Source organism: Haliotis cracherodii, unplaced genomic scaffold, assembly GCF_022045235.1.
Source record: "Haliotis cracherodii isolate W230 unplaced genomic scaffold, xgHalCrac1.p SCAF_5, whole genome shotgun sequence".
Lineage (NCBI taxonomy): Eukaryota > Metazoa > Mollusca > Gastropoda > Lepetellida > Haliotidae > Haliotis > Haliotis cracherodii.
The window spans coordinates 29,161,116-29,174,805 of record NW_027266308.1 but is presented as its reverse complement, the minus strand read 5'-3'; the positions used below and the strand labels follow the sequence as shown (position 1 = coordinate 29,174,805).

Genomic DNA, 13,690 nt, shown 5'->3' with positions numbered 1-13,690 from the left:
ACACAATAGAATCAGTTTGTTGGAGTGTGTCGACGTTTTGCATACAAACAAGGCCATCTCGTTGCCAGTTCCTCACCAACGGGTGGCCAAGTCGTCTAAGGCGCCGCGATTCGCTGTGCAGAGTTGCGTCCCTTGGGCACGCCAGAAACCTATGATTGTTGGTTCGAATCCCGCTCACCTCGATTATGTTTCAAGGCTTGTCAGCAGCAAGTGGTAAACGTCTGAGACCTGCATCACTTCGGGCGTTCCTCCCACATTAAGCTGACACGCCGTCATATAACTGGAATATGTTTTGTTTCAGAAAAATGTCGCCGTACCAAGCAATACTAGTACTCCCACCCTGTCCACCTTCCACTGGCATTAACTTAATCATTGAACTATGATTTACTTTATGTTGAAGGATACGCGTATGTAAGCTGCTCGTATCAAGATGTGTTTGAGATGGGAAAGATTGGATAAATTTATGATTAACTGTACTTGTAGCATTTAATCACAATCATCGATACTGTGCCTAATGCAGTGACATTGATTTTAACATTTGATATTTTAACTTGTCTTCGAATCATTGCCACGGCAAATTGACAATAGTAATGCGTCAATACTTATATCAGTTTCCCCAACCCTACTTTGCAGAAACCTTAATCAACGAAACAGTGAGTGAGTGAGTGAGTGAGTGAGCGACTTTAGCTAAACGCCGCTTTGAACAGTATTTCAGTTACATCATGATGTATCACCTTCATGTTTGTTTGTTTGTTTGTTGTTTAACGCCGCACTCTGCAACAGGCGAGACTTTCTTCAAATAGTAGATGGGTACAATGTGTGAAGCCCATTTCCGTGATATTGCTGGAATATTGCTAAAAGCGGCGTAAAACCATACTCACTCACTCACTCACTCACTCAAATAGTAGAAAAATTAAAATCTGTAAAGAACAAATAACTGTAGTTTTCGGTAAACGTGTTTATCAAAGACATGTGCAAGACCGACGACACAAGCCTAACACTGCATCCCTGCAATACATTCAGGGGGCGGTCGGGTAGCCTTGTGGTTAAAGCGTTCGCTCGTCACGCCGAAGACACGGGTTCGATTCCCGACATAGATACAATGTGTGAAGCCCATTTCTAGTGTACCTGGCCGCGATATTTCTGTAATATCTCTAAAAACGGCGTAAAACCATACTCACTCACACAATACATTCAGATAACGTCTTGATATTAAATATTTTTCTTCTTGTTGTGCCCTATTTTTTAATAATAATCTGTAAACCAAAGTATGAATAATATCTGGCCTAACAGATACGTCTCAATACAACCCAGTCATTCCTCTCTCTATCTGGTCCACAACCGTTATTCAGCGCCACCACAAAGGCTCGAGACCGGATTAAGAACGCAGTACTCAACAGGGCTGCACTCAACAGTATTCAGTACCGTATATCATCCAATAGTCTCAGTTATCTTTCACCCATATTCATGACCCGACATTTATGACAGACCGTCCCTTATTCAAGATCCCATGCATTTGCACTAGCTCATTTCTCAGTAGCAATGTCAAACCGTAAGAGTTTGAATAAGGTCTCAAGTTGAGGCTGCCCTTTTAGGACTGGCTTTATCACGGCTTCCGATCGAGGATTTACGGTAACTACAAGTGCAGAGTCAAAGTCTAAATAAGTTTGATGGTGAAACGACCTGAATTACAATGGATTTAACACACATCTCAATGAAGTTCAACGCCTACTCATTCGGATGTACAAACTATTCAGAATGTGCTGACAATTATGGCACTGGTGTTTTACGAAGCATATATCAGTGTTACTCTACAGGCTGCATGACGCATAGCCCACCCCCAACGCTAGCAGCGTGCACCACTTATCACAGGGACATCTACAGTCCAAGGTGCTACGCTCACAGCCTGCAAACAGTTGACAAATGTTAACACAGTTATGCTGAAACGTGCTGAGTCATGCTGCAGATTATTCAGTTCGGTACGACCGCCTCTGTGGTGTGGATAGAGCAATGCCCGGAGAGTGGAAGGTCGGTGGCTCGATCATATCCAAAGACTTCAAAATATGGTACATGTTATTACCCTGGTTGGTGATCGGCATGAAGGGGATAAAACAAGGACTGGTCGGCTCGAAGTTAGTATACAATGTCGTGAGTGGAGTTTCCATGTTAAACTGCGGCATGGTATCTCAGTGGGCTAGCAATATGAAACCGGCATTAGTCCGGAAGAGCACACACACACACTCACACTCGCAGGCACGCGCGCGCATGCATGCACGTGGCTATATCAGGCAAATATATTGAAAACGACGTAAACCCCATTTCCCCTCACTTTGGTAGGTACTGGCAGACACTGAATGTCCCCAAGAACAGTGATCTCCCTTGTAGTCACATCGCCCCTATCCCATAATGCCTCTGTTCAACAGCTTTATGGCGACAGTCATGGCCGAACATGCTTGCCTTGAATCCGCTCTCATTTTCTATATAATTTAATTTTAGAGGTTTCAGCTTCATTCATTATCGTCCAAAGATAACGGTTAGCTCTATGGCAAGAAAGGGAATTTCAAAAATGTGTTAAGAACTTAATTGAATTCAGTTGTTCGAATGATGCAAGCGTATCGACGTACGACTTATAAATGATTATTTAGTGAATAACCTAGGTACGAGGAATTACAAAATAATTATCTCTTCCAAGTTAATTTGCCTTTGCGAAAAACATTCAACTTTAATTCATGAGGGAGAGATAATCTTTCATTCCGAGTTGCAAATACGTTATTGCGTTTAGTATTGCCCATAACATTTGTTTCTGATAAAAATATAGAAAAAAATGTGAGTCTCCTGAGTGCCGTTGTACAAAGTGATCGTAGCTCCTACACCTTAACACAGACTTACGACAACCGTAGCGCTGAAGTTGTTTTGTACAACGACCCTCCGGGTCGGTATTCACAGAGCTTTTTAGAATCTTTGTGAATACCCCCCCAGGTCTAAAGTGGAGATAAGAGCTCAGTCGGTCTATTGTTGGAGCGACGTAAAATAAACTCGATTGTGGCGTCATCTTCAAATATTTGCGACAATACGTTCACATGACGTCACGTTGCTATGGGAGTCCTCGCATCCAATGAAAACAATGGAAATAGTTACAATGCTCAGTGAGAATTACATTTCACCAATATCCTCGCCCTGGCGGGTAATAATACGTCGTCATAATGCATTGTTACCACAAGCGTAGCAGTATGACGTAATATTGCTTAAATTGACCAATGAACTTTGAGGATCATCAAATTGAAAAAATATTTATACTGGATCTTTTCAACTCGCATCAATCAAAATAAAAAACACTTTAGAGAGAGCCCACATGGACAGGGTACAGTCAAAGGGAGATAACTATGTGTGGACAAATCGCTTGGACACGCCCCCGATCCCAATCCACGCGAACTTGCTGACTATAATTAGCTTGTAGTATAAGACGCGAATCGGGCAGTTGCGATGAGTTGTCTCCCTTGAAAACGCGATAACCGATAACACGAACACATAGACAAAAACAGTGTGTAAATAGCGACGTCCTAAATCATCAGTGACTGCAACTACTTTCGTTCTGCCATCTTGGATGTTCGCAGCCAGTTACTTCTGGTTTCTAAAATCTTTTTCAAAAGGCAGATACATGAGGTTGATGACAACGTAGTTAGCTCACCTGGAAGATGGCGCTTTTTATAAGAAGAGCTACCTGTTTACAAGCAGGCCGGGCTTGTGCAGGATGTGTTCGTTTCAGATACACCACGGAAGCAGGCAAAGCAAAGGACGATTTCAAGTCTGCAAAACCATTCAATGACATCCCTTTTAAGAAAGGATACCCAGTTATAAACAATATGCTCGAATTTGCTGGAAAAGTTGGGAAGATGCATGAATTGATATGGTCTCGTCATCAACAGCATGGACCGATATTCCGAGAAAAGTTGGGTGTTTTGGACAGTGTAATGATTACCGATGTGGAGGCTATAGGCGATTTCCTGCGCCAAGAGGGGAAGTATCCAAAGCGGACCGAGGTACCTGTCTGGACTCAGTACAGAAAACAGGCTGGGGAGGCTGAGGGAATATTTATGGCGTACGTTTGGATATGTTATGACATCGAATGTTTTACACTACGACTTCTTTATTTTACATACGGGGCGGTCGGGTAGCCTAGTGGTTAAGGCGTTCGCTCGTGACTCTGAAGACCCGGGTTCGATTCTCAACATGGGTACGATGTGTGAAGCCCGTTTCTGGTGTCCCCCGCCGAGATATTGCTGGAATATTGCTCAAAGCGGCGTAAAACCAAACTCACTCACTCACTATTATACATACACAACGGTTCAGGGCTATTTCTTGCCCCTTCCTCGGTTGAAACTACGGTTAGTATTAAAAAGTTGGGTTCATTCTAACAGTGGGGTGTCTTTTTTAGAAACTGTATATTATCTCAAATATGGGTGGTTCGATCCCCGGCCGCACCATGGCAAAAACGTTAAAGACCCGTGAAGATTCCGGGGTAGAACAGGTCTTCAGTAACCCATGCATGCCGTAAAAGGCGACTATGCTTGTCGTGAAAGGCGACTAACGGGATCAGGTGGTCAGGCTTGCTGACTTGGTTGATGCATTTCATCGATCCCAAAAGCGTGGATCGATGCTCATGATGTCAGTCACTGGATTGTCTGGTCCAGACTCGATTATTTACAGACCGCCGTCATATAGCGGTAATATTGCTGAGTGCGGCGTTAAACAACAAACCAACAAAAACGTTAAAAGATGGTACTTGTTACTCTGTTAATTTCATAAATGTCAAATGTACATGGTAGATGTATCACGGGTGCTCGGTTAACGCTAAATACTAGAATTCAAATTATATGGGAGCATCAATCAATGACATTCTATACATTTTGTTTTGTTTGTCTCTTGTTTAACGCTGCACTCAGCAATATTTCATCTACATGACGACGGTCTGTAAATATTCGAGTCCGGACCCGACAATCCAGTGACTGACACCATGAGCATCGATCCACGCAAACAGGATACGATGATGTTCATCAACCAAGTCAGCGAGTTTGACCACCCGGTCCCGTTAGTCGCCTCTTACGACAAGCATAGAGCTGCCCACGGCTAGCATGGGTTGTTGAAGATAGATTCTAACACGGATCTTCACATGTCAATTCTATTCATAAGATACTAAATGAATTACCCTGATGGAAAGTGTCTTTCAGATATGGCGTATCATAAAATCAATTTTGATATTTTGTGTGAAGACTATGAAATATTCCAGGAACGCAATTCCAAATGAAATACATGAAAATTCCATTTTTCCAATATTAAAGTGTTCTTCTTCTACTATTTACCCTTGCTCCAATGCAGTACTGAAAGAAAAGTCCATTGATGTATAGTAATTCTATCCTTTAGGATATCTCGATAGGCGGACTTTACAAGGACGCAAGTTTTTTTTTTTTTATGGGGACAACTTGTTCTTATTATTTATATAATCTAGAAGTCATGTTTGAAACTATTAATTTGATTCGTGCTTTATAGACGTGTGCATGTCTTGTAACTTTGTTGTGACTAGGGATAACGAGGACTGGCAGCGCATGCGCAGTGTCGTAGACAAGCCGTTGATGAAGATCAAGACCGTTGAAAGTTACGCTGACATTGTCAACACTGTTACCACCGAGTTTCTTGACAGATTGGCGAGTGTCAGGGGCCCTGATGGGGTTGTGGAAAACATCGACGTGGAGCTCTTCAACTGGTCACTTGAAAGTATATATATCGGCATTACTTCGTTGCTTTTTTAGGTGAGGTGAAATGGGGCTTTTAAAACGTCGCGTCCAAGATTATTGCACTTACACAGCGACGTACATGTACGTGTATGCGTGGCTGCTTGTACTAGTCCAGACTGATGCCGATTTATAGTGCTAGCTCACTGAGATACCATGCCGCACTTTAACATGAATACCCCACAGTATACTGACTCCGAGCCGACCAGTCCTTGTTTTAGTCCCTTTATGCCGAGCGCCAGACAGGGTAACAACAAGTACCATCTTTTAACGTCTTTTGGTATGACGCGGCCGGGGATCGAACCCCGGACCTTCCGCTCTCCGGACGGACGCTCTACCACTAGATTCCGGAGGCGGTCCGTTGCTTTATACGAGATATTAAGATACATTCTCTAGTACCCTTTAAGAGCTGGTGTGGGTTGGCGTTTGTATTACAAGGGTCATTTTATACTGATGTAGTAGATGATGCTCTTTAGCAGTGTCTATTGTGTCTATTACTAAAATGTTAAATTTTTAGTTGCTAAGAATATTATGATAAGTGTAAACTATATAAATTAAAGTTTTTAGGTAGATCAATAAATTATTATTATTATTATTATTATTATTTCGACCCTATTAGCAAAATAATTCAAAATCAAAATTGTTCCAAGTCAGTTTCAATTTGGTTGTCAGTACGACTATCCACTTTATAATTCAGCGGTCTGTACCGTGCTATACAACAAACGGATGGGGTGCCTATCTGACAAGCGCTCTGGTGAAAGCGAAGAATTTGTGAAAGCTATCCGAGTGATGTTGGAGACGACGGTTGATATAGGAGTGTTCCCCCCAACACTGGCCAAGATCCTCCGGCCTTTCCGGTACAGGGCTTTCACCCAATCTACGGATACGCTGTTTCGTGTAGGTAGGTAAAAGGTGTAGTGAGTGAGTGATGGAGGTTTGAAGACGATATGAACAGTATTTCAGTCAGCCCTGAGTGTTTGATGTAGGCAGAAAGACCAACGTGGTTCACGTTTAAGAAGTTTTCGACTTCCGCGAAATCCGCGGTTATGGTGCCCACAACCAAGAATTGGGATCAAGGCCCATCTGGAATTCGAACCTACTGTCGTAGGATCCTCGCACGCCGAAGGGATGCAACTCTGAACAGCGAATTGCCTAGAACGTTCGTACTGTCTTGCACCTCAGTTATATACTACAAGTAATAGTTAAGTGCATGTATTAATGACGTTCTACATATTTGTTTTTTTCTCTTTTGGATTTATTGTTACTTTTATAATTATCACCTTCAGTTACATTTTTTGGGGACAAGCTTTTTAAATGTTCCATATTATACATATTTATATTCATATTTACCCACCTGCCCCCCGTCCACGAAATTGGGAACACCGGAAGTGGACGATAAACCCCCAATTGATGATGATATAACTATACGGAATCACTCATACATATACTTATAAAAAAAACGCATATTCGATATTGTTGGTAATATTTGGCAAAGTGTTCTCAAACAATCAAATTAAATCGTTCAGGATATTTAGGCATGAGCTAATCGTCGTTGTAGAGGTTCGAATTTCATGCGTGTCATGGTTCCCCGACGGCGTGGTCCTTTGCTCATAATATCAATCACTGGATTATCTCGTCTTGACTCGACTATTTACAGGCACCCGTCATATAGCATATATTGCGGCGTTAAAAAACAAACAAGCAAAACAAACGAGGGTATTGAATATGTTCCAGCCCGACAGTGTGTGGACGAAGCTATGGTTGAACTGAAGTCAAAGACCGTGGACGAGGAGGAGGTTGGCTTCCTGGAGTACCTGCTTCTGAAGGACACAATTTCCACTAAAGAAATCTACGCCAACGTCACGGAGTTAATGACTGCGGCAGTCGACACGGTCAGTTATCTCATTAGTTGTAGCTGATCCAAGAAACCAGAATTTTGCTGGTGTCTTGGATTTTCCTTATCTCGGAATATCGTTCACTGACGATACGAAAATAGTTTTCCAACACCACAATTAAATAAGAGCTGACCCGGTATGTGGAAAACAAAAGATCAAACCTCCCAGTATGGAATTTGAAAAGCTGTACATGTGTTCACTTTTCACATCTGAACCTGACCCGTGAACATACGGGTTAGAACAGGTCTCCAGCAACCCATGCTTGCTGTAAGGGGCTACTATGCTTTTCGTAAGATGGGGACTAACGGGATCGGGTGGTCAGGCTCGTTGACTTGGTTGATGCATGTCATCGTATCCCAATTGCGTGGATCGATGCTCATGAAGTCAATCACTGGATTGTCTGGTCCAGACTCGATTATTTACAGACCACCGTCTTATTGCTGAAATATTGCTGAGTGCGGCGTTAAACAACAAACAAACAAATATTATACCTGGTACCAAATTAATAACCAGATTAATTTGTTCCAATCATTGAATAATTTGTTTTGGAGTTATTATGTAACGTATGTTGGGTCCTTAACTTAACAATTGCGTGAATCGATGCTCATGACCGATCACTGGATTGTTTGGTCTAGACTCGATTATTTACAGTTAAACAACAAACAAACAAATCAGTCATCTGATTTATCATTTACAGACGTCAAACACCATGCAGTTCCTTCTATATGAGGTCGCCAAGAACCCGGATGTTCAAAAGAAGCTGAGGGAGGAGCTAGAGCTGTCGGTGCCCCCCGGGGAAATCGCCACCCCCAAACATCTCAGATCTATGCCCTACCTGAAGGCGGTCATTAAGGAAACTCTCAGGTAAGACACACCTGTGGTATAAGGCTGTTGGACGCAATGAAAGTTAATGAGGTCTTTCGTTCTGGTCGGCAGTGACCCATGAAGATTCCGAGGTAGAATAGGTCTTCAGCAACCCATGCTTGCCATAAAAGGCGACTATGCTTGTCGTAAGAGGCGACTAACGGGATCGGATGGTCAGGCTCGCTGACTTGGTTGATGTATGTCATCGATCCCAGTTGCGTGGATCGATGCTCATGACATCAGTCACTGGATTGTCTGGTCCAGACTCGATTATCTACTGACCGCCGTCATATAGCTGGAATATTGCTGAGTGCGGCGTAAAACAACAAACAAACAAACCAACTGGTCGGCAGTACATCAACCATAACAGACATATTCAGGCCCGTGCGGATTCCGGGTTGACTAGGTTCCCCACCTGTGCTGGCCGTAAGAGGCGAGTTAATGGATCAAGTAGCCAAACTCGGTGACTTGGTTGATTGCGTGTCATCGTACCCAGGCGGCGTGGATTGTTGCTCATAATATCAATCACTGGATTGTCTTGTCCAGACGCGAGTATTTACATGCAGCCGTCATATAGCTGGAACACTGCTGAGTACGCCGAACAAAGTACAAACAAACGAACAAATAATGCTTGTTTTTAAGTCGATCAATAATTATTGTGTTTTGTTCGTTTGATATCCGGTTATCATGACAAGTCTTAGCAATAATATGTTAATGCCCGGATTTAAACTGAGGGGATATAAGGACGAGTGTGCTCTGTTTCAACTGCCTTCTGAGAAAAAAATATTTCATAAAGTTTCTAATGTAAAACCATTTTTGTATTGCAATCTAAACAATAATAACGACTCTTCAACAAACAAACCATTGGCTGAGCATCGAAACCGATCATGGGAGCACGTCACAATAGCCCCGTCTCCAAAGGCTCACAAGTCAACAATTAGTTTGTCGTACAGACCCTGAAACAAATATATTAAGTACAGCCCATGCAAGTCTATAATGTTTAGCAAGTCTAGATTACTGCAGTATCTGAAAATGAAGAAAGTCTCCGTGCTCCTTTTTATTATATTTCATAGCTATATAAAACTGCTTTTATCTGTTAAATATGTTCTTTTCAGAGACTAGGTGTTAGTCCAGGCAACTAAGTGAACATTCCCATTTATACTGAAGTACACAGCACATATACCAGGTTTCACGGGATATGTTTCTGCAAGATATTTCTCCCATTAATTTTAGTGTGTGTTATCTTTTTTCCAGATTGTACCCAGTCGGGAGTTATGTAGGTCGAATCAACCAGCAAGATATCGTTATAATGGGATATCATGTGCCAAAAGGGGTATGTACTGTGGAGACAAGTCCAATATGTGTAAGACAGGCAAGAATAGGTCCATGAGTTAAAATACGCAGTTATGTGAATGAGTGAGTTTGAATTTACGCCGCTTATAGCAATACCTCAGCAATATCACAGCGGGGGCACCAGAAATGGGTCTCAGACATTGTACACATGTAGGAAATCGAACCAGGGCTTTCGGTGTGATGAGTGAACGCTTTAAACATTAGGCTACCCAACCCCTAACACACGCGGGCAGTATCACAATCATTGATGTAGAGCCAGACTTTTCAACATTATTAGGTGTGTGCGTGCGCTACGATTTTGTATGGAGATTAGATATTTTGTAACAATTAAAGCTACAAATCCAGATATTTTTTTGTATTTAAAACTAGCAGCCAATTTTTTTTGTTTTCACTACTCTGAAGCATTATTATTGTCTTCAAGAATTTTCGGGGACAATATATCTTTTTCGATAAAATCCCCAAAAGAGAATTGGCCTTCAGCAACCAATGCTTGTCGTCAGAGGCGACTAATGGGATCGGGTGGTCAGTCTGACTGACTTGATGCATGTCATCTTATCCCAATTGCATAGATCAGTGCTCATGATTGTCTGGTCCAGACTCAATTATTAACAGACCGCTGTCATATAGCTGGAATACTGCTGAGTGCGGCGTTAAACACCAACCAAACAAACAAATGAATTGAATTGTAAAAACCCTCTTCCATTTTTCAGAAAAATGTCGTTGTGTCGTTGCATGCGGTTGGGCGGCTGCCGTCACTGTATGACGAGCCAGGTACCTTCCGACCTGAACGCTGGTTGAGAGAGACGAGAAAAGCCCGTGAAAAACCAGTTGCATTTTCACATATTCCATTTGGCTTTGGGAAAAGGATGTGTGTCGGTGAGTTTAATGGGGATTCATGGGTAAAGCAAATTTCAAGAGGCCACTAACGGGATCGGGTGGTCAGACTCGCTGACTTGGTTAATGCATGTCATCGTATCCAAATGGCGTGGATCGATGCTCATGATATTAATAACTGGATTGTCTGGTCCAGACTCGATTATTTACAGACCGCCGTCATATAGCTGGAATATTGCTGAGTGCGGGGTTAAACACCAAACAAACAAACCAAATCATTCAAATATTTCAAAAATCAATGCGCTTGTCTGAACACAGTTGATATTAATTAATTCAAACTAGCAGTTGGGACATTATTCTGAATTTCGTATTTCTATTGAATTACCCATTTTTATCTTAAAGAGGGAACATTAATGAAAATTTATAAAATGTCAAGGACTTGCAATTGACGTAACGGGATCCATGTGTGACGTCATGAATATAAATGATGTACGGCTCATTCCCACTTGCCCAACTTGCTGAAGGGGTTATCTCCCGTAGAGCTCCAGATAAGCCTTTGGTGTTGTGAGTATTTTACTCATGCATTTTAAAATCATTGGGTATCAGTAATTCTATCTAGGTATTCAAATTTCTGTTACCCACTGGTTTTTACACATGTGGGTATTTAAGTTAAATATTTAAAAACACTTCTTCTAGTCCATGCAAACTGTTGTCGTGTGGGTTCGAGAGCTTTATAGGACTCAAAAATACCACGATACTTCCACAAGAGAGTGTATGGCAAATGATCGTGATGTAACTGTCATCGTGGAGTTTGGCAAGGTTGACGGAATGTACGTTTATAATTTCAAAATAAGTTTGATTTGCTAATCGAATACGCAGGGTTACTTCACAATATTTTGTTGATACGCACAAGTTTTATTTTTGTAGCGTATCTGTAATGTTCATTGCTTATTTGATACGCTTGAATTTTTTCTCACTGCGCATTTCTGCATTTCTGATGCGTATTTTACGCAGATACGCAGCTTATCTGGAGCTCTGCTCCCGTGACATATTTTGTACCTCTGAACAGCAGGAGTTGCGCAAGTGGGAAGACCCCTGATGTACAATATTGTTCTCAGTTGAGATTCACTTAAATAAATAGTATACACATATGTAAATAGCGGGAATTATCGTTCAGCCCTTAAAAGTATTAAAGGATAATGGTAGACTTGCATTGTGTGCCATTATGTAAGATAGTCATAGAAAGGCCCTACCTGACCTACCTAACACATATTAACATTGCTATTTAGGTCGACGTGTAGCTGAACTCGAAATTCAACTCTTGGTGGCACAGGTAAGAACTCTTCAGTACGATTTCTTATTTTCAAATCACACATTTCTTTTTTTTTGTTAATAATGCCTCCAAAATATTAGCCAAAGAGGAGAATGATTTTGGATTATTTGTTTGTTTGTTTGTTGTTTAACGTTGCCCCGAGCAGTATTCCAGCTATATAACATCTGAAGTACATTGTTATTCACCAAGAAATCGTTTACATGCATGCAAGTATACCAGTTCAATAGCTATGGACTCGCCCCATATCTCTGAGCCATATTAAAGTACAGGACATATTTTAACATCAATTCAAATATCTGAAAGAATGTGTTATTAGAAAGATCATTTTTTAATGTTGTAAAATTCCTGCATTACCAGTATGCAGATTCCAGGATAGCTTGCTTGAAAATGCCAATTTACACCTGTCAGAGGGGTACACAAAGTACGTGATCTAGACTACCAGTCGGACTTTCATTTTGTGGAAGCCTCGGTGGCTGAGTGGGTTAGACAGCTGACCTTGTGTGCGGGCTAGTTAATAGGTGCCTAGCTCTGACAGCCTGGGTTAGAATCCGGGATGGGACTCAACCCGCCCAAAACACTAGAATCTGTCCTTTACTAAGAAAGTGTTATCCCAAATATGACATTTGTTGAAGTGAACTGCTACCAAATTGGGATCAACTATTTTGAGAGGGATCTACACTACTTCAAATCTGTTTTCTATTTTGTCAGATGTTACAGAGATTTGACCTGAAGCCAAGTGGTCAGCCACCCCCGGACATTGTCCAGTTTGTGATCACCAGACCAAAGGATCCAGTCAGGGTCAAATTTGAGGATCGGCGATCTCTGTAGAGTTGGTTTAGTGGAATAAGCTGATGAATGAGAGATGGAATATCAGGCACGAATTGAAATGATTGCTCAGCTATAATGACAAAAATGCCTCAGTTACTTACAAAAGCAGCACATATAGATGGTGAATTCCAAAACCGACGTGGTAGGTTTCTGAGGCAGCATGCCATTGATCGTCTGGAACCAGTGGCAGATAAAGTTTATTCAGTTTCATGATTCACTGTTTTATAGTACCTACACACTTTGTTGATGTCACTTGCAAACTCAGGGTACATATGTACAGGAGAGAGTTGCACAAACTATAATGCTGTTTGCTGATAATGCTGATAAAAAAACTGTATGACAAAAAAGGAAAATACAATACAATGGAGTGTCCAAGGGACTGTTGAACTCTCTAGGTCATATATTTAATTACAGGGTCCACAAATATGCTGGTCCACCAGACAAATACAACTAGAGATTCGAACATGCGCTCGTAACTTGATGACGTCGTAAATTGGACGATGTTATTTTTGAGAGGGAAGTGTCTAGTGAATTGATCCCTGAAGATGTAGCTGGGCAACGTAGATAAAGGCAATGGCCGATCGCATTCAAATGTGGGAGAGATACGACAATCAGTACTGGGTAAAAAGTTACAGAAATTGACTTGAAATTTGTGAGAATATCAGGGAAATACAAATATAGCCTTTATCATTTTTATTATTATTATTGTTGTTTTTATTGTTATTATATGGATCGCTTGGCGCAGCACACATTGACACGTTCTACTCTCCTAGTGAGTGAGTAAGGTTTTACGC

The 13,690-nt window shown here is 41.5% G+C and overlaps 1 protein-coding gene across 1 annotated transcript; it reads left to right on the top strand.

Moving 5' to 3' along the window:
- The first annotated feature begins 3,518 nt into the window (after window positions 1-3,518).
- Window positions 3,519-13,598, top strand: LOC139442849 (1,25-dihydroxyvitamin D(3) 24-hydroxylase, mitochondrial-like). Its single transcript, XM_071223749.1, has 9 exons — window positions 3,519-4,099; window positions 5,582-5,772; window positions 6,487-6,690; window positions 7,524-7,681; window positions 8,382-8,548; window positions 9,803-9,881; window positions 10,612-10,777; window positions 12,025-12,068; window positions 12,777-13,598. The coding sequence occupies exons 1-9, from the start codon at window positions 3,696-3,698 to the stop codon at window positions 12,894-12,896; spliced, it is 1,533 nt and encodes a 510-aa protein (XP_071079850.1). The 5' UTR covers window positions 3,519-3,695; the 3' UTR covers window positions 12,897-13,598.
- The last annotated feature ends 92 nt before the right edge of the window (window positions 13,599-13,690 follow it).

What these genes read in the sequence shown, in the direction of transcription:
- LOC139442849 (XM_071223749.1), top strand. Translation starts at nt 3,696, where the DNA reads ATGGCGCTTTTTATAAGAAGAGCTACCTGTTTACAAGCAGGCCGGGCT. An exon ending in GCTGAGGGAATATTTATGGC is followed by an intron (nt 4,100 to 5,581) that starts GTACGTTTGGAT and finishes TGTTGTGACTAG; the next exon opens with GGATAACGAGGACTGGCAGC. An exon ending in GGATACGCTGTTTCGTGTAG is followed by an intron (nt 6,691 to 7,523) that starts GTAGGTAAAAGG and finishes AATATGTTCCAG; the next exon opens with CCCGACAGTGTGTGGACGAA.